This window comes from Phaseolus vulgaris, chromosome 1, assembly GCF_000499845.2.
Source record: "Phaseolus vulgaris cultivar G19833 chromosome 1, P. vulgaris v2.0, whole genome shotgun sequence".
NCBI lineage: Eukaryota > Viridiplantae > Streptophyta > Magnoliopsida > Fabales > Fabaceae > Phaseolus > Phaseolus vulgaris.
The window spans coordinates 49,978,134-49,996,284 of record NC_023759.2 but is presented as its reverse complement, the minus strand read 5'-3'; the positions used below and the strand labels follow the sequence as shown (position 1 = coordinate 49,996,284).

At 33.1% G+C, this 18,151-nt stretch overlaps 3 protein-coding genes across 4 annotated transcripts; all 3 read left to right on the top strand.

Annotated features, from left to right (window-relative positions):
- Window positions 1-961: 961 nt before the first annotated feature.
- On the top strand, window positions 962-4,482 carry LOC137815143 (WEB family protein At2g40480-like). 2 transcript variants are annotated; one of them, XM_068618204.1, is made up of 2 exons: window positions 962-1,738; window positions 2,694-4,482. In XM_068618204.1, exons 1-2 carry the CDS (start codon window positions 1,523-1,525, stop codon window positions 4,170-4,172), a joined length of 1,695 nt encoding a protein of 564 aa, XP_068474305.1. In that variant the 5' UTR covers window positions 962-1,522; the 3' UTR covers window positions 4,173-4,482. The 2 variants fall into 2 exon arrangements, with proteins under 2 accessions (XP_068474305.1, XP_068474306.1); XM_068618205.1 differs by having other exon boundaries at window positions 1,224-1,738; window positions 2,697-4,482.
- A 1,541-nt stretch (window positions 4,483-6,023) lies between these two features.
- LOC137815142 (5-amino-6-(5-phospho-D-ribitylamino)uracil phosphatase, chloroplastic) lies at window positions 6,024-11,811 on the top strand. The gene is made up of 11 exons (XM_068618203.1): window positions 6,024-6,342; window positions 6,446-6,565; window positions 7,406-7,474; window positions 7,606-7,710; window positions 7,950-8,004; window positions 9,551-9,609; window positions 9,761-9,844; window positions 9,932-10,072; window positions 10,425-10,490; window positions 11,099-11,208; window positions 11,525-11,811. Exons 1-11 carry the CDS (start codon window positions 6,241-6,243, stop codon window positions 11,691-11,693), a joined length of 1,080 nt encoding a protein of 359 aa, XP_068474304.1. The 5' UTR covers window positions 6,024-6,240; the 3' UTR covers window positions 11,694-11,811.
- Window positions 11,812-12,862: 1,051 nt separating this feature from the next.
- LOC137815141 (uroporphyrinogen decarboxylase) lies at window positions 12,863-16,386 on the top strand. The gene is made up of 6 exons (XM_068618202.1): window positions 12,863-13,263; window positions 13,632-13,753; window positions 14,385-14,495; window positions 14,624-14,812; window positions 15,313-15,438; window positions 15,832-16,386. The coding sequence occupies exons 1-6, from the start codon at window positions 13,164-13,166 to the stop codon at window positions 16,345-16,347; spliced, it is 1,164 nt and encodes a 387-aa protein (XP_068474303.1). The 5' UTR covers window positions 12,863-13,163; the 3' UTR covers window positions 16,348-16,386.
- The last annotated feature ends 1,765 nt before the right edge of the window (window positions 16,387-18,151 follow it).

The following is an 18,151-nucleotide window of genomic DNA, read 5'->3' as shown; positions in this document are numbered from 1 at the left end:
ATTTTCTTGGCCAACACTGCATGCATTTTCCCTTTTCCCCGCTGAAAGAGCTAATCATGATAACTAATGATGAACAAGTCATAATAATATTTTTTCTTATTTTGATATTCACGTTACCTACTTAAATTATTTTCTCCGCCTTCCAAAAATGTATGTGTTTCTCTTACTAAATGGAAAATTAATTATTAGAGGCTTCTTAATTGATGATTTATCATCGTTGTGCATTAAATCCCATTATTTTACACTGTCATAATGCAATGTCACGCATTAATTGATAAAAATTTAATTTTATTGACACCAAATCAATCTCAATGAAAGGATTAAATAGTAGATATTTTTAAGAAAATAAACTGAAAACATTGGCAATTTTAAAAGGATAAGTGTATAACACTACTCAAACTAAAAACTCAGACGATACTCCAACTTCATAACTCAATAACCATAGAGAAAATGGTACAGTAATCAGTGATAAACTGCTATTTATAGAACAATAAATAATAGTTATATATAACTAATCTAAATAACTCGATATCACTTAATTAATTTATAAACATTATACTCTCTAATAAGTACACTTCATCATATTTTATATTATTTATTAATTATCATATTCTTAAAAATCTATCATATTTCTGTTGCTGCTTACTTAAGTATCCAAAAGTCATTTTTAAATAAATTTTTTCTTCCTATTAAATATAAATCAAAAGTTCATTCCCTAAACATCATTTCATCGTTAAGTCACACTCTTCAAATTCATTTCCATAACAAGCATTTAATGAAATGGAGAAAGCTAGTAAAATTAACTTTATGTAAAAACTAATTTTAATGTACAAGGAAATTGTTTGAATTTTTTGTGTTTAGAAGTAGTTGTTGTTGTGCACTGAATCCTTGGTACTCTCTTTTGAATATAAAAATCTAAAAACTTTTCTTAAAGCAACAATTTCACTGTAGCGATGGCAATTGGGAATGCTTTTACTGCGTGCGCACTACTCAAACTAATCGTAGCAGTAACCAAAGGAAGTTAGTGCTGGTGGGTCGCCCCAAACGTCGTCGTTTCGTTCCAAGCCTTTCCCCCGCTAAAAAGTCAATCATAACGCTTTTCCGCGCCAATCACGCTCTCAGTCATAACGATCTACTAAGTCTCCTTATGACGTGTCACTCTATCATTGGCTCTCACTCGCACCAACCAACCACCTTAAAGCGCACCACTATAACCCATGGTTCTCAGCCCCACCCTATCATTCAACGGAAAAAGGAAAAGGTCCCTCGCAAAAGCGTCCTCTGCAACCCTTTCCCCTTTTCCTTTTCCCGTTTGGCTCACCGAGTCGACTCGGCCATGCGACATAATCATCACGCCCATCCTTCCGATTCCATCATCCTCGGATTGCATAAATTCCGCAATGGTTTTTTCGCGGAAGTCCAAGCTTCCACTAAGAAACAACCTTTTCGCCTCTCGGTTTTCTCCATGCTTCTTCTCTGAAACCCGCGTTTGCGTTCATACGCTTTTCTTGTTTTCATCAAAATGGCAGAAACTCGAGACGCCGCCGCCGCCTATGGGGTGCCCGGAACGCCCGCCATAAGGGAAGTTAGACCCGACACGGGGAACCATGGCGGAAACGGGTCGGGCGGAATTCGGAGAGTGAATTTCCGAGCGGAGATTGACACGTCACCGCCGTTTGGGTCGGTTAAAGAGGCCGTGACCCGTTTTGGAGGTAGCGGGCCCTGGATACCGTTTTTTGTAAGTTTTTTCTGCACCTTGGACTTGTGAGAACGAGTTTGTTTCAAATTTTCTTTCTTGCAAAGTTCTTAGTAAGAGTAATTGAAGATGGTTCTATGTTCAAAATTATTAATTAAACTACATTAATCGTGCATCAATTCATATATGTGGTGGGTGCTTATATATCCTGAATACACTTTTTTATCACCATCTTTTTAAGGAAAAAATGAAATGAATCTTTCTCATGTATAAATGGATTTTTTAATTTTGTTTTCAGAAGTTTTTTTTTACTTATAAGCTAATTTTATTTTTTCTTCTTAACCCTAGGTTGTTGTCCATTTTTTTTTTGACAAAACATAAATGAAGATACTTAAGTATTCCTGATCTTCAATTAAATTGATGACTCCCTAATTTAGTTTTTTAAATTGTTATTCATTGCACTTCAATACGAAGAATTAACAAAATTAAAAGAGTTCCTACAACTAATATCCATCATTCATTTTAATCCAAAGTTACATGTGAAACGTGATTTTAGGGATAATACGAATAACAATAAATAATTAAATGTTGGACTTAAACAAAGCGAATACACCTTCAGGATTTTTTTTGAATGTACTCATTAAAGTTAGAGTTTCACCTGTAATTACACTACAATGCAGATTCAAATTTTGGAGTAAACACTTGGACATTTTAGTATTTTTTTATTGTCAAGTTTTATTACGCGAAATACCAAAATTGGAATTCTAATTCAAGAATAATGCAAAAAAAAAACTTGTATGGATTTTGCATAAGTTCTGTTCCTGTTTTTCAATTATAGAAATTAATGAAAGGCTTTAATTATTTATTTGGTGGAGAAATTTGGTTGCATGGTTGGTGGATTACTAATATGCTTTAAAGTAGGATAGTTCTTTGTACATTCTTGATACCTGCCCCGTGGGTTAGTTTACTTTCTGATGTAGAAGAAGATTATCATTAGCAGAACAGCATTGAAGATTTTGACATAAAGAAAGTGGAGGAACAGGCAGCAGAGTTGGAAAAGGATTTGATTGTCAAAGAACTTGAAACTCTTGATGTGCTTGAGGAACTGGGAGCTACCAAGAGGATTGTGGAGGACTTGAAGCAGCAATTACAAAAAGAGGCTATGAAATGTTTTGAATCCCGAGATGTAAATTCATATGAACAAGTTGGAACTCCTGTTTTTAAGGAGATGAATAAGGAGAATTGTGGAAACAATGTCAATGATGAAGAACAGATGATGAAAATTCCAAGCCCGTGCTCTATCATGTCATCATCACCTGATATGATCTTAATGGAGTTGAAGCAAGCCAAGTTGAATTTAGGCAAAACTATAAATGAACTTGGAGTGATACAGTCCTCCGTTGAGTCTTTGAATAAGAAGATGAAGAAGGAGAAAGTTTTTCTGGAGAGGACACGTGAAAAACTAGCATCAAAGTTTGCAGCAGTAACTGCTCTGGAGAGGGTCCAAGAGCAGACAAGATCAAATCCACCAGCATCTCATGTAGAATGTGCCTTTGGTAACCCTGCTAGTACTATGAGAAATTTCAATTCTGATTCCGGGCAGTGCAATAGAATGGTTGAGACTAGAAGATCTGAACCTTCAAAGCCCTTAAGTGTGTATGAAGAATATGGATTCAGTGTTAAGACTGCTGAGATGAGGTGGCTCGCTGCTAAAAAGATGGAAGAAGCTGCAAGAGCAGCAGAAGCTATTGCTCTTGCTGAAATCAAGGCTCTATCTAATGGTGAGAGATCTTCAGGATTTGTTCTGCCAGAACCTGAGAAATTCACTTTCGCTTTTGGAGATCGCTCTCCCCTAAACTCCAAGGCTCAGATACCTGAGGAGTCAACCTTGAAGAAGGTAATAGATGCCAAGTTTCAAATTAATGAAACAAAAATTTCTAAACTGACTATTTTGAAGAAGTTGGAGGAAGCATCAGAGGAAGTTCTACACAGCAAACAAGTCTTGACAGATGCTTTAAACAGAGTTGAAACTGCAAACAAAAAGCAACATGCTGCTGAGGAGGCTCTGAGGAGATGGATTCCAGAGGATGACCTCAGAAGGTATAACACTATCAACTGTAACAAGCTTAATCAAGGTGGAATCTGTCAAGATTCTCTGCATGATGTAACCAAGTCAACAGCAGCAAACAATGATCCAAAGCCAACATTAAGACCCACAATTTCTATGAGAGATGTACTTAGCAGAAAGCAGGTTCCTGAAGGATATGCTACAAGAAAGGAGATGGAAGAGCACACTGAAAGACAAAAGGTAGCATTGAGTCAAATGCTTCAAGCATTGAGGGAAGATCTAACTCTTCCAACAAAGACTGAGAAAGATGGGAGTAATCAGAAGCAGTTCATGCCACAGAGGAAGAAATTTGGATTCATTCAAATATCACTCCCCCCCTTGACAAAATCAAACAAGAAAAGGTCATGAAATTTCAATCCACAATCCCCATGCATGATTGAATAGCCACTACTCATGCACCTTTATGTTCCCATGTCATTCTTTATCGGTTCATGTGCTTACTTTGATGTTATTTATGTAGAGGTTTTTTGTGGGTGCTTATTTTGTAAAATATGTCTTTTGAGTGATTGGTTTGTAATTCTGTAACTAGCTTTGCTTTGATGGAGCTAGTACATTATGTTGCTTGGTTGGATGCATTAGAGTCATAAGGAATTCAAGGCATTGTGTTCTATCACATGGTTCTACCAATATATAATAAGTTCAATGGTTTATTGACAAATGTTGAAAATACCTTAATTCACTTTTTTTCTACACACACTCTTTTATATTTGTTAAAACTAATTAAAAACTATTAAATTAAGAACAAAATTCACAAATATTTACATTTTCAATAAATATTAAATCAACCATAAAGTATTTAAGAATGTGGCTGGAATATTCCTTGCACTTTTGTTTGTTACCCCGTTTACAAAAACTTGAAGGGGTGTTGGCTTTAGTTGGTATTCGATGCTTTTATTTTTTGTTTTTACTACTTTTTAAATACAAAAAATGTCATAAGGTTTTTAATTTAATTTCTCACCTCGGACGTTTGTATAGGAAACATGAAAAACAATTACTTTATTTTCTCTTTCCTATTTTATTGCCAGTGACTGAAATTATATATATGATATAGATTAAAAAAAAAATAATGAGAAAGTACTTGAAAACGAAAAGAAAATAAAAGGAGAAAATAGTAGAAATGAAGTGGAGAGATTCTCTGGTTGAAGAGATATGAAAGATAAACAAATAGAAAGCTAATTTTTTTAGATTGTTTATTTTTTTAATTGTTATTATTATTATTATTATTAAAGCTTCAATAAAGTTAGTTCCAGTAAGAATAGAGACTTTTGATTTTAGTGTTTATAGTTTTTTTAATCTCTATAAAATTTTAAAATAACTATTTTTACTCGTTACGAAAACGTATGAATTTTTGTTTTAGTTTCTGTAAAATATATTTTTATGTTTATCCTTTTAAATTTTAAAAAAAAATATTTGTAGTCAGTAATATTCATTTTAAAATAAATAAATAAATAATAGTTAATTTTATGAGTTTTAAGTACTTTTTTAATGTGTCACATTTATATTATTACAATTCTATGGTGTTATTTATCATTATCATTTGACTTTTTTGTTTAACGGTGAATACTTTACTTTTTTTTCAACTCAAACAATTAACTAATCTTATAAAGTACTAGGAAATAAAAAAGACTAAACGAATGAAACTTTTTATAAGGACCAAAACTAAAATGCTCTTATTTTATAAATATTTAAAATGTATTTGAGTTTTATAACGAAAGTTCTTCTATTTTTTTAATTTTTATTATAGGAAAAAATAAACCATCGTAGCCTATAATCAATTATGTTATACTTAAAAAATATGGAATTCACAATTTAAAGAAAAAAATTAATTGTACATTTTACCATTTTGTTTTTACTTTATTTTATTTTATGAATTTCGCTTTTAAGTTTTCTGAAACCATTTAATCATCAAAATTTTAAATTTTCACCATTTCTAATTCACTGGAGATTGTGATGAAGAAAATTATAAAAAAATACGGCGAAATCAATGACATCATTTTGATTTTTTTTTAATATTTTTTTTTTCTGTGTGTAACAGTTCTGTTATGGAAATTAACTATAAAGTGTGCGAAAATTGAAAAGTTTGGTGCAGAATGAGCCAAATATAGAGTTAAGTGAGAAATAAACGATATAAAAGAAATAAAAATAAAATAAATAATAGTGAAGAAGTGAGAGCACGTGAGATGTCACGTGAGTAGAAAGCAGGGAAGCAAAGGAAAATCGAGAAGGCGGAAGCTGGCTTAGGATCAGAATTAAAAGCACAAGGATTCGGATTGGGAGCACACACAAATGAAATAAAGAGTGAAACAAACAAAACAAATACCAACGAACCACATCCTCGTCGTCATCTTCCTCTCCTCTGTTCTGCTTCCGTAACATTAACGTTGCTGTTACTGTTGCTGTCGTTTATCCCAAAACCATGGACTTCACCACTTTCGCAAATTCCATAACTACTCCTCCTGCAATTCCTCCCGCACACCCTTATTGCCTTCAACCCTCTCCTTTTCCTCTCCACCTCCCAGTATGCGATTTTCTTTCTTTCTCTCTCTACATATATATACACATGTATTTATTTAATGTTATCTCGTTTATGTAAATTCTTCTTTTTCTTTTGTAATTTTCAGATTTTAAAGCGCTCGGGTTTGGTGAAGAATCGGCTAATTTCTCGTTGCAGTTCTAAGTCCGATGAATTTGGCTCGGTTAATGGGTTGCACTTGACGCCCAATAAGCTTTTTGTGGAAGAGGTATCGACTCTACTGATTTTCCTGTTAATTCTCAAGTGTTCATAATTCATCTTATCCATTTTTCCCCCATTGTTCTACACGTAATCGAGATTAAGGGTTTTTGTTTTAGGTCTGGCTAGCACTTCGGGCGCCGGTTAAAAAGTGTTTTATGTTTTTGGATGTAGGGTGTGTTTAAGAAGAGTTTGTTTCAGCTTCTTTTGAAATTCTTGTAAACTTAATTTAACTGTACGTTTCTCACAGAAGTTTTAAAAAAATGAGTTTATTTAGGTTGTTTGTAAAGCTTGCTTATGACTGAGCTCTTATTTGACAAGAGTATATGGAATAAGGGTTTTCTTGGAAGAGCTTTTTTGCAACTTAATTGGTCTTATATTATGACATAAACACTGGTGCAAGAGTTTGAAAGAGCTTATTAAAATAGCTTATGATATGTTTATCAAACGTTTAGCTTATTTCAATAAGCTCTCTAATGACTTAGAAAATATCGTACAGCTTATATAAAAACAACTTAACCCAATTTCCTCTGCGACAGTACAAGCAATTTATCAATAGTTGCTTATATGATAAGCACGTATTCAGTATGCCGTTGATGTCTACGTACGTGCCAAGTAAATAATAAATATTCATAAGCTCTTCTTTTGTAAGATTTTATCCAATGAGTACTTAACTAAATTGTTTACCAAAACATGTTTGTAATAAATACTTTTTATTTTTGTTTTCAGAGAGGGCAAGCTTTTTTTCTTTACACTTTCCATTTCCCGTCTATACTACAGAATTTTGTTGGAACTGAGTTCATCAATGTAAAGTGATTGTAACTCTTCTTATTCGTTCGTTTCCTTCCAGACTATTGGAGCTGAATATGGGGAAGGCTTTGAGACTTTTAGGACAGATGGACCGTTAAAAGTTGATGTGGTAAGGAATTCTTTGCCATCATAGAAATTTCTAGTTTTTCTTCAGAATCTGCTTCATTGCCTCTTTGTACTTTTGTGATGCTACTATACAGTAATTTATGACTGAAGGTTGATAACTCTATTTGAAAACAGGACTATTTGAATGAAAAATTGCAAGATGGTTTTCTTCACCGCATACGCTATGCGATGAAGCCAGATGAAGCTTATGGTCTGATTTTCTCTTGGGACAACGTGGTGGTAAGTAATTTTAACTCAAATTTGTATGTTTTTTTTTTCTTTTATTCTTGGGTTAGAATGTTCCATGCTTGATTGTTGTCTTTCTATAGTATTTTTCCATGTTTTAGAAATGTTAAATACTTCTAGTGAGTTTATGAAATATATTGCAATTGTGCTGAAGATATGTATTTAGTAATGTAATATCATGCAACCAGTTCATTTAAATCAATTCCCTGATGAATGCATGCAATTCATTTCAGGCTGGTACTCGAGCTGTAAAAAGGAAGGCATGGGAGCAGCTGGCCTCTGAAGAAGGTATGCTAATTTTTGTACTTAATTACTTTGGGGCTTTAGATGCGATGATCTTCATAGATGCATGGTACAAAATAGAAACAAAAGGACAGACTTAACTCGATTGCCTATCACAACTAAATCATTCTCAGGCAACAATGAGTCAGACTTTTTAAGAATTAAAGAAAACCGTGATTTGCTGTAATTTCCACGCTTCTGTTACACCCACAGTGCAACCAACACCCCTCACCTTTATCTCTTTTGTGCAAAAAACTCCCACTCTTCTCCAACAGTGTCTCCGGTTATGCTCACCATCCATTGTTTTCTCTGTTTGGAGCTTTGTACCCTCAACCTACTCTGTTGTTTTCTTTGTACAACACCCATGTTCTCTTTTTATTAAATATTTACGATGCCCTGTATTTGAATTAGGACTTGGTCTTTGGCATTATTGTTTTTTTTTTCTCAGCAATCATAATTGTTTGTTTCCTTGACCTATTTTATTACTCTTCACTAACAGTCCCAATGTTTTAAATCTCAAATTGGAGCCTGTAGCATCCAACCCCAAAAATGCTATAGCAATATAGTGTATAACTGGATAGTCACTTTTTTCAATTTTTTTATAGTTTATTTAATGTATGCTACACCCACGCACAAAATTAAAAACACTGATATTTAATAATAAAAGGTCAGAGGTTAAATAAAACATGTAAGTAAATACCAACAAAAGACAAATATAAGTTTCCTAGATAGGAATTAATAATCATATTCTGTATCATGATCTTCTTTATCATTGTTACTATTATTACATCTATGGATTCAGCTTTCGAAATTAACCCCAGAAGTAGCCCTCTAAAAAGACCCTAATGTCTCTGTTCAGAGGGACTTTTTTGGAAGCAACACACAACACTATTTGCAACCCTGGTATCTCCAGTGATACTCACTATCCTTTTTTTTATCTGTTTGGAGCTTTGTACCTCAACCTTCTCTGTTGTTTTCTTTGAACGGCACCCATCTTCACTTTTCATTGAATGTTTAAGATGCCTTGTATTTGAAATATAAACGTCTTTTTGAATTTTGTTTGTTTTACTTATTTTGCTGTTACATGTATCTTTTGCTTTAGAGACCTATGAGTTTTAATTGTTAATTATGAATATGTCATGAATTCTGAGTATTTATATACATATAAATACTCACTTGGTCCTTTTACCTACAGAATCTTTATGCTTTAGTCCCTATACTTAAAATGATTCATTTAGTCTTTTTGCATATATAGTTTTTAATTGGTTTTAGTATCTGTTGTTTAGAATTACAGGGACTAAAATAGATTAAAAAGTACATGTATTGAACTAGAAGGAGTTAAAAAGTGTATGTGTAAGGACTAAAATGAGTAGTTTCTAGGTGTAGGGACTATAATGTAAAGATTGTGCTGGTACAGGGACAAAATGAGTAAGTAAACCTAAAAAACTCATAATAATAGTCATCCTGCTATGGACTATCCCACCATAACGTTTTTGGAATTGACCTCTGCATGCTACTGTCTGATATTGATAGCTATGATTATCATATGCAGGAAAGGATATTCCGAAAGAAGGTGATATCTATACAAGTGCTGATTATGTGTTGCATAAGGTTTGTTTTCCTTTTTCTTTTGGTTTGTTGGTTTACAAAGGCTTTCAATTTTGAAGATATGCTTTCTCTAGAGATGATAGCATCAACATTAAAAGTCTAAAACATTGTTCTGAACATTTCTCTTCACTGATTATCCTCTCTTCATTTGCAGTTTTTTCTATCAGATAAGGAAGAAAATGAGCTGAATAGGCTAAAGTTGAGGTTTTCTCAGATATATTATGATAATCTTCTCAGAGTAAGTTGCCTTGATTTATTCTAATGGATATTGTCGAGGGTTCAGAGGGGTATAAAACTTTAATTTCTTGCTTGTAACTTTGTTTAGCTTGCAAAACCAATAGATGGCCTCAAAGACTGGTTAGAAGCAGTTTATACAGCTCGCATCCCCTGTGCTGTGGTTTCAAGCCTTGATAGAAGAAATATGTTGAAGGTTTTGGAGCGAATGGGGCTCAGCAAGTATTTCCAGGTTGGTTTTCAGAAGAGTTTACAATAATCAATTTTCACCTTGTTTCTCCAAAAGAAAAAAAAACATAGTGGTATGTATACCTAATTTTGCTTGAAATAGGGTTATACTTGAAGACTGCCAGGACTTTGTTCCCCCTTATTATATTGTTGTGCTAACATTTCTCTTAAAGGGAATTAGGGATACAAAATGACTTTCCTCTTCATTTTGCGGGTAACCCCAATTTGATAACTTGGCCGTTCATTTATGGCTAGACTTTGTCCTATTTTATGTACTAGATATAGTATATAAAATTATGAATAACTTGACATGATTTAAAGTTTGGCAATTGCTGATTGTCTCACTTGACTTGCAGGCAATTGTGACAGAGGAGGACGGAATGGAGTCAATAGCTCATAGATTTCTTTCTGCTGCTGTCAAGGTACAGTTTATCCATCTTATTCAATTTTGATGAAATGAAAACTATTACTATTACTATATAATATATATACTATGGTTTTTTAACATTTACGACATGTATAATTACACCCAGGCAAGTTTCCATCACCATGTCTACTAAATTGTAAATACCAACAGTAAGAAATTTGTGAAGTTATAGCAGTAATGTACTATCTATGGCAAAACATAGATATGAAACTAGATTTATATTCACTTGTATGTAAAGTTGAGTTTTTTTCTGTATTTTGAAGTTGAGGCATATCACACAGGGTAAAGATGCAAAGAAATTGTTATATATATATATATATATATATATATATATATATATGACATTTAGATCCTGAAATCATCTTAGTAAGACATGAAATTTTGGAATCATCGTTTCTAATTGTGTAGCCCCAGACATTATTCACAATAAATGCCAAAGGTCCAAAGTGCAAATAAATAAGCGAATGTTTAGATGTAGCATTGTATTATATTTAGGGTTGTTTAAGTTCCCCTGGCTAACTATCCTGCAAGTCTTTCATAAAATTTTCTCATTCATATTACAATATTATGCTAGTTTTTTGACCTGTTTGCTATGCCCTGCAGTTGGATCGTAAACCTTCCAAGTGTGTGGTTTTTGAAGATGATCCTAGAGGAGTAACTGCGGCGCACAATTGTACAATGATGGCTGTAGCATTAATTGGAGCTCATCCTGCGTGAGTAATTTCACATTTATGCATAATAGCATAAGATTTGATGAAACGTTTAAGAAATGCACATTTCAAGTTTAGTGCTTTTCATGTGCAAACACCATTTCTCATGTGCACAAGTACATGGAAGTCACTAGAAGTTGGACTTGGTATTTGATTTTTGTGTCAGCTTGTGAGGGATGGCATTAATGCATCATATCATACTTCCCTTCATTGAAATGAAAGAGTAATTTCCATTCAGTTATACTCTTCAGCACTTCAAATTTTCTGATGAAATTATTCATTTGAAATTTAGAAACTGATTGATGTTGAAAACGTGCAGGTATGATTTGGGGCAGGCTGAAATTACTGTTGCTAACTTTAGTGAACTTTCTGTGATCAACTTGCGAAGACTATTTGCTAACAATGGTTCTTCATTTATGGACCTGCAGAGGCAGTTCATAGAGACAACTCCTCCCAAAAGGAAACTCACAATAGACACCATTTTTTAATGCCTTTTCCTTCCCATTTTCCTCCCCCTGCTAAATTTCCTTGTAATTAAATAGTTATGAGTTCGTATTTTTTTTTATATCCAATAAAATTGCAATCAGTTCGATCTGATTTCATCCCTATGTTTTATTACAATTTTTTTTTCACTTATTGGCATTTTATCTCTTCCAAATTCAATCTTCCAACTTGAAAACTTTTTAAACTTTGCTTAGTGTTCAATAACCTATGCGCTTCTAAACTTTTAAATTTATTTTGTATACTGAATTATTGTAATCCCTAAATATTTGAACAAAATAACAATGTGATGGTTTTTAAGTATTAAAAACAGTGGGAAACTAAATTTAGGTAATTTAAAAAATAGAACTAGAAAGCAATTAAAAATTAATGAATAGTATAAAGTCAAAAACTAGCACTTGTCTATTTCTTTTACTTTAAAAGTAACTTAGGAGAAAAGACAATGAGCGTACGAGTTGTCGTAAACTTCTTGAAATGTATCTAATTTCCATGAATAAAAAGAAGCTAATTTCATATTTAATAATGGTTCGATTTTATTCCATGATTTTTTTACTCATTTTATTATGGACAATGAATATGTTCACATGATATTATCCTAGTAGTATAGAATGACTATGTAACATTAGAATACTCCTATCTTGGATAATCCATGCCTGTGTTTTTTTTATATTTTAATATAACATCTTTAATCAATGTAAAATTATATATTTTTCTTATATTCAAGTCTAAACATTACTTAGAATGTTTATTTAGAAATTATAAAACTATTCTTTTTATAAAAACGCTCTCATGTTTCAATTCAACTCCAACTTTAATAAAAGAAATTTATATTTATTGATTCATTGAACACTAATTAGTATACCAAATTTCATATTTGCCCCTTTAATATATGATGTATAATTCTGTTACTCCATTATTTTGCAATTGAAGTTTTCAGATTTTACAAAATATGCAATTCTAGTGTAATATTTAATTCTACAAACATTTTTTTTCCAATTTTTATCCAATTAAAGTCTAAACTTAAGGATTAAACTAATTAATTGAAGTATACAAAAAATAACCATCTGCAAATTAAAAATGAAACTAAAAGTTACATTTTTTTTTCTGAAACAAAAACCACCTATTATAAATTAAAGGAAAACAAAATTAGACTTTATCTTTTTTTTTTTTTTTTTACTTTTATTTTGTTAGGTAATTGTAGATGTGCTTATTCAAATTTTATCGCAAAGAAGATGATAGCATAGGTGGAAGCAGAGTGTGTGTAGTGTCAGAAAATTCCATGGTGAAAGTTGGTGACATGGCAGAAGCGCAGCGAATTGGGGATTGCAATTGGTGAATCAAACTCTCATTCATTTCCTTATCTTTCCTTTCTTCCCTAACCATATCACATCCTTCAAACTTCAATTTCTCTGACACACACCTTTCACTTCACCTTCACTCTGCAATTCAATTCAAACATGTTGTGCGTCAACACCGCCTTCACTTCTTTCATACCCAGAAAACCAACTTGCGTTTTTTCCTCCAAATCAACCACCCCAATTTCCTGCACCCTTCAAGGTATTATTTTTATCATCATCAACTCATTAGGGTTTTCATTTTGAGGGCATTTACTGTACAATTTCAGTGTTCTTCTCGACATTTCCAGCCCTCCACCAAGACCCAGATAACGCATCGTTGACCTTTAACTTTTGCCCCCAAAATTAAATACTACCTATTTCTTTTTTTAATTATAATTTAATAGCTCTGAACCTGAAGTTGACGATTTTCATTACATCTATTTTGCTATGAACTTATTATTATCGTTATTACTTTTTCAATTCCGTGTGTTAATGTTGTCCTCATTTCTAGTCAAAGCTCCAAAGGCATTCTTGAATTTTGTTCTCTGATTAATGAATTTTGTTTGAGTTCTGCAAAATCTTGTGCAGGAACCGTTGCTGAACCAAAATCTACAGCTGCTGCTGAACCGCTTTTGCTTAATGCAGTTCGTGGGGTAGAAGTTGAAAGACCACCGGTTTGGCTCATGAGGCAAGCAGGGAGGTACATGAAGGCAGGTTCATGCAGCTATTTTTGATTTATGGTTTACGTAATAATGTACGGTGTTTGGGATTTCCATTATGGTTGTAGAAGTAAAACTTAATTGAAGGTTTAGGGCAGCCTAGTTTCGTATTTGGTCTCATAAATTTTTGTATATCGTTAAATTGCATATGCAGTGGTATTATGTGGACTTTGAGAAAATTTGTACAAATTGAAATTTTGTTTAAACTAATTTAAGGTTACCAGAAGCTTATTCATTTTTTTTTCTTGTTTAAGTACATATGGATAAGCTTATCCAAACAAGACAGGTGTAAAACGTTGTGTTTTTGTTAACTCTGTCGCTATTTAGTTACACACCTCCTCTGAAACTAGACATTGCTAGCGGAATATTTACATTTTCAAAATTTATCTCCATTTCAGAAATTTTCTGGAGTTTTTTATGATGACCTTGGCCCAAGAATTTGTTTGAATTGTATAAGATCCATGGTTATCTGCTTCAATTATAAATTGAAGTCCACTAACTATCATGATTTAAATGCCACCAAATCTAAAATTGGTTGGGTTCTTGTTCTTCTTGAACTGAGTTTGGTTAGTGTGTCTTCTTTATGGAAAATGGATCTAATTTGCCAATTTTTATTTATCAGAGTTACCAAACCATCTGTGAGAAATATCCTTCATTCCGTGAAAGATCTGAAAATGTGGATCTTGTGGTGGAAATTTCCCTGCAACCATGGCATGTTTTCAAGCCTGATGGAGTAAGATAACACTCTGGCACTCATTAATATATCTATGCCTTTTCAGGCATTTTTTTTATCACACTTTTTATATTATGATTTTGATTTTGTTGCCATTAATAATTTGCTTCTCACTGATTCTGTGACAGGTGATTTTATTCTCAGACATTCTTACTCCACTTTCTGGAATGAATATACCCTTTGATATTGTGAAGGGCAAGGGTCCTGTCATATTTGATCCTATTCACACAGATGCCCAGGTCAATCAAGTGAGAGAGTTTGTTCCTGAAGAATCAGTTCCATACGTTGGTGAAGCACTGACAATTTTGAGGAAAGAGGTCTGGCTGGTCCTATGCTCTGTTGCATTTCTGCTTTTGTTCATTTTACACCCCACTTCCTTTTTATACCTGAATCATGTATGTTTTGTCCAATACCATAAGACGGGAAATCTGTATGTTTATTTGAGTAAAAAGGAATTCTCTGTATTTTAAGGATGTTCATTGGTTGTAAATCATAGGTGGGGGGCTGTAATAACATGGATGATGGAGAAAAGGTGATTAGGCATATGTCATGTGGTACTTGGGGGAACATATAAATTGAAAACTCACAGAACTATATATTTTATTGAACTGTCTTCCATGCTGGTGGTATTAGTATACTGAGTTAATCTTCATTTCCCCGTTTGTATTATAAAATTGTTTCACGTACTAGTAAATAATGGAGCTTGATGGAGACCCAAATATCTTGTTATTGTTGCTTTATCATTATTCTGTGTCCAATTGATGTATTATGTCCCTATAGTTTTCTATATCATTGAATGCATAACTATTGATTGCAGGTGAATGATAAAGCTGCAGTTCTTGGTTTTGTTGGGGCACCGTTCACTCTGGCATCATATGTGGTTGAAGGTGGTTCATCTAAAAACTTCTCAAAAATAAAAAGATTGGCTTTCTCTGAATCCAAGGTAATCTTCAGCAGTCTTCTCTTATCATTCAAGCTCACTAAAGTTGTTGCCCATGGCAACTCACGCACATTCTATGTTTTATATCAGTTTTTTTTCAGCATTTTGTGACCTGAAATATACTGATCAGTCCAGATAGTCAACAAATCCTTGAGTTGGTCATTAGTTAGAAAAATAGTTCTGGTTGCAATGGAAAGAAGTTAGCACGGTTCATGTTACCATAGTTGTTTAGGTTTTTCTTCTACTCTATTTTGTGTGTGTGCATTTCCAAAATGAATTTTGTTCATTACGATTAAAAATCAACTCCTAATCTTAGCTAATAAGGAAATCATTCGATGATCAAATTTGCACCATTTCTTTAACTCGTTTTACTATAAAACTGTGATTTCTCCACAGATCCTGCACTCATTACTGCAAAAGTTTACAACGTCAATGGCAAGATACATTCAATACCAAGCTGATAATGGAGCTCAAGCTGTTCAGATATTTGATTCATGGGCAACAGAACTTAGTCCAGTGGATTTTGAAGAATTCAGTTTGCCTTACTTGAAGCAGATTATTGATACTGTGAAGAAAAGCCATCCAAATCTCCCTTTGATCCTATATGCTAGTGGATCTGGGGGCTTGCTTGAAAGACTAGCCTTGACAGGGGTGGATGTAGTTAGCTTGGATTGGACGGTTGATATGGCTGATGGTAGGAGGCGACTGGGACCAAATATAGCTGTCCAGGGAAATGTGGACCCTGGTGTTCTTTTTGGTTCCAAAGAGTTCATCACTGATCGGATAAATGATACTGTGAGAAAAGCAGGAAGAGGGAAACATATTTTGAATCTTGGTCATGGAATTAAAGTAGGTACGCCTGAGGAGAATGTTGCACATTTTTTTGAGGTTGCTAAATCAGTCAGATACTAAGCACCCAACTATGATTAATTAATTTTTTGTTTAACGGCACTTCTAGTCTCTTTACTATATCTGTCTGATTTTGATTCTCTAGTGCATTTTTTCAGTGTAATTACATTTCCCCTCTGCTAATCTGTCATCTAATTATGAATAGAAGGCAGACACATGAACAATAATGTATGTACTTTGCTTAATACTTTACAGAGTTAGCATATCACAACACAAACAAATAAATAGAAGTTATCAGTTAATCCATTAAATTACTATAGGTTAAAAGTACTGTATCTCCTTACGACATTTGCTTGTTGTAAAAATAATAATAATGAAGAACCAAAATCACAGCATTGTCCAGAGAAGTGCAATTGAACCATCTATGCGTGCACAATGTGAGATTCTGCATCCCTACTTTTTACATAATTCTATCAATCAATTTGCAAAATGAATATTCATAATTTTGTTAATGAATAATTACTTTGAAAGTGTTTTAGCTTCATAAAAAAAAAAAAATACCGAACTAATAGGGAGCAACGTGTGGTGCAAACTAAGTGACATATTGAGTCCACATGGGTCTCTGGGCCCTTGAAGGAATTTGGGTAAGACTATCTTGGGCTTGGTTTTCTTAAATTGCACCTAACAATGTAAATCGACTGTTTCTTCCAGCACCTCCATATCTTCTGCTGCCACCTCCATACACAACATAAAAATACATTTTTATCCTTTTTATGTCACTCCCATATAGTAGTTTCTGGATTATGTAATCTGGAAACTCATTTGAAAAAAGACTTCCGGATTACATAATCCAGAAGCTAAATAAGATTTTCGAATTATGTAATTCGAAAATTAATCATGCATATGAAAAAAGGCTTCCGGATTATGTAATCCAGAAGCTAATTACAAATTTGAAAAATGACTTTCGGATTACGTAATTCAGAATAGTATAAAAGGACATTTTTGGAAATTTGAAAATATATGAGGGTGCAGGAAGAAGCAGTCATGTAAATCTTGAACACTACACAAACAAGGGCATTACGTCCTCATCTCCATAATTTAAAAGGACACTCTATATAATTTAAAAATTCAATTCTGTCATTTGAATTCAGAATGTATAATTTAGATTGTACATTTTATAATATATCTTTTGTATTTTAGATTGTGCTATAATAAGAATAAAAAAATATGTTATGAGATGTCTGGAATACATCATTTTTGTATTTTTTAATATACTTTTTTGTATAATTAATTATAAACTTAATTAATGGGACGTTCAAGGGAGGATCTTTTTAAGTAGGATTCATATCTTTATACATTCATGAATTCAACATGGTTCATATTCATATGTTTAATTGAAAATAAATTTAAGCAATTCAAGTTACTTTTGTTATTTACTAGTGTGACATAATCTCCTAATTGCTTTATCTATGCAAAGCAAGCATCAACCAGTCGTACATGTGAGTAAGTGTAACAACTTCTCATGCATACCATCACACATCTTCAAATTTTCGAATAGTAGCAAGTACATCAAGCTAACAGATGTTGTACTTTTATCAGAAAATATTGTGCACCTAGTTAGATGTAACAAATGAGCGTGAACTGCATACTCCTATATGTGGGGATGATACAATCCTCATACACCTCGCACAACTAACTTAGTTTGACATAAACACTACGATATTGTCTCAACTCTATCACGACGTCACTGAACTCCATCCCAAAGAACTCAACCAACAATGATGACATTGATATGAAATATAGCATCACATATGAACAAAACTATCCCATAATGGGAGATGCAACAATGTCGACACATGATTCAAAG

Excerpts from the sequence above, each read along its gene's own strand:
- LOC137815143 (XM_068618204.1), top strand. The coding sequence starts at position 1,523 with ATGGCAGAAACTCGAGACGCCGCCGCCGCCTATGGGGTGCCCGGAACG. Across the intron at positions 1,739-2,693 it reads GGCCCTGGATACCGTTTTTT|CAGAACAGCATTGAAGATTT; the intron begins GTAAGTTTTTTC and ends GATTATCATTAG.
- LOC137815142 (XM_068618203.1), top strand. The coding sequence starts at position 6,241 with ATGGACTTCACCACTTTCGCAAATTCCATAACTACTCCTCCTGCAATT. Across the intron at positions 6,566-7,405 it reads ATAAGCTTTTTGTGGAAGAG|ACTATTGGAGCTGAATATGG; the intron begins GTATCGACTCTA and ends GTTTCCTTCCAG. Across the intron at positions 9,845-9,931 it reads ATTATGATAATCTTCTCAGA|CTTGCAAAACCAATAGATGG; the intron begins GTAAGTTGCCTT and ends AACTTTGTTTAG.
- LOC137815141 (XM_068618202.1), top strand. The coding sequence starts at position 13,164 with ATGTTGTGCGTCAACACCGCCTTCACTTCTTTCATACCCAGAAAACCA. Across the intron at positions 13,754-14,384 it reads AAGCAGGGAGGTACATGAAG|AGTTACCAAACCATCTGTGA; the intron begins GCAGGTTCATGC and ends TTTATTTATCAG. Across the intron at positions 14,496-14,623 it reads ATGTTTTCAAGCCTGATGGA|GTGATTTTATTCTCAGACAT; the intron begins GTAAGATAACAC and ends ATTCTGTGACAG.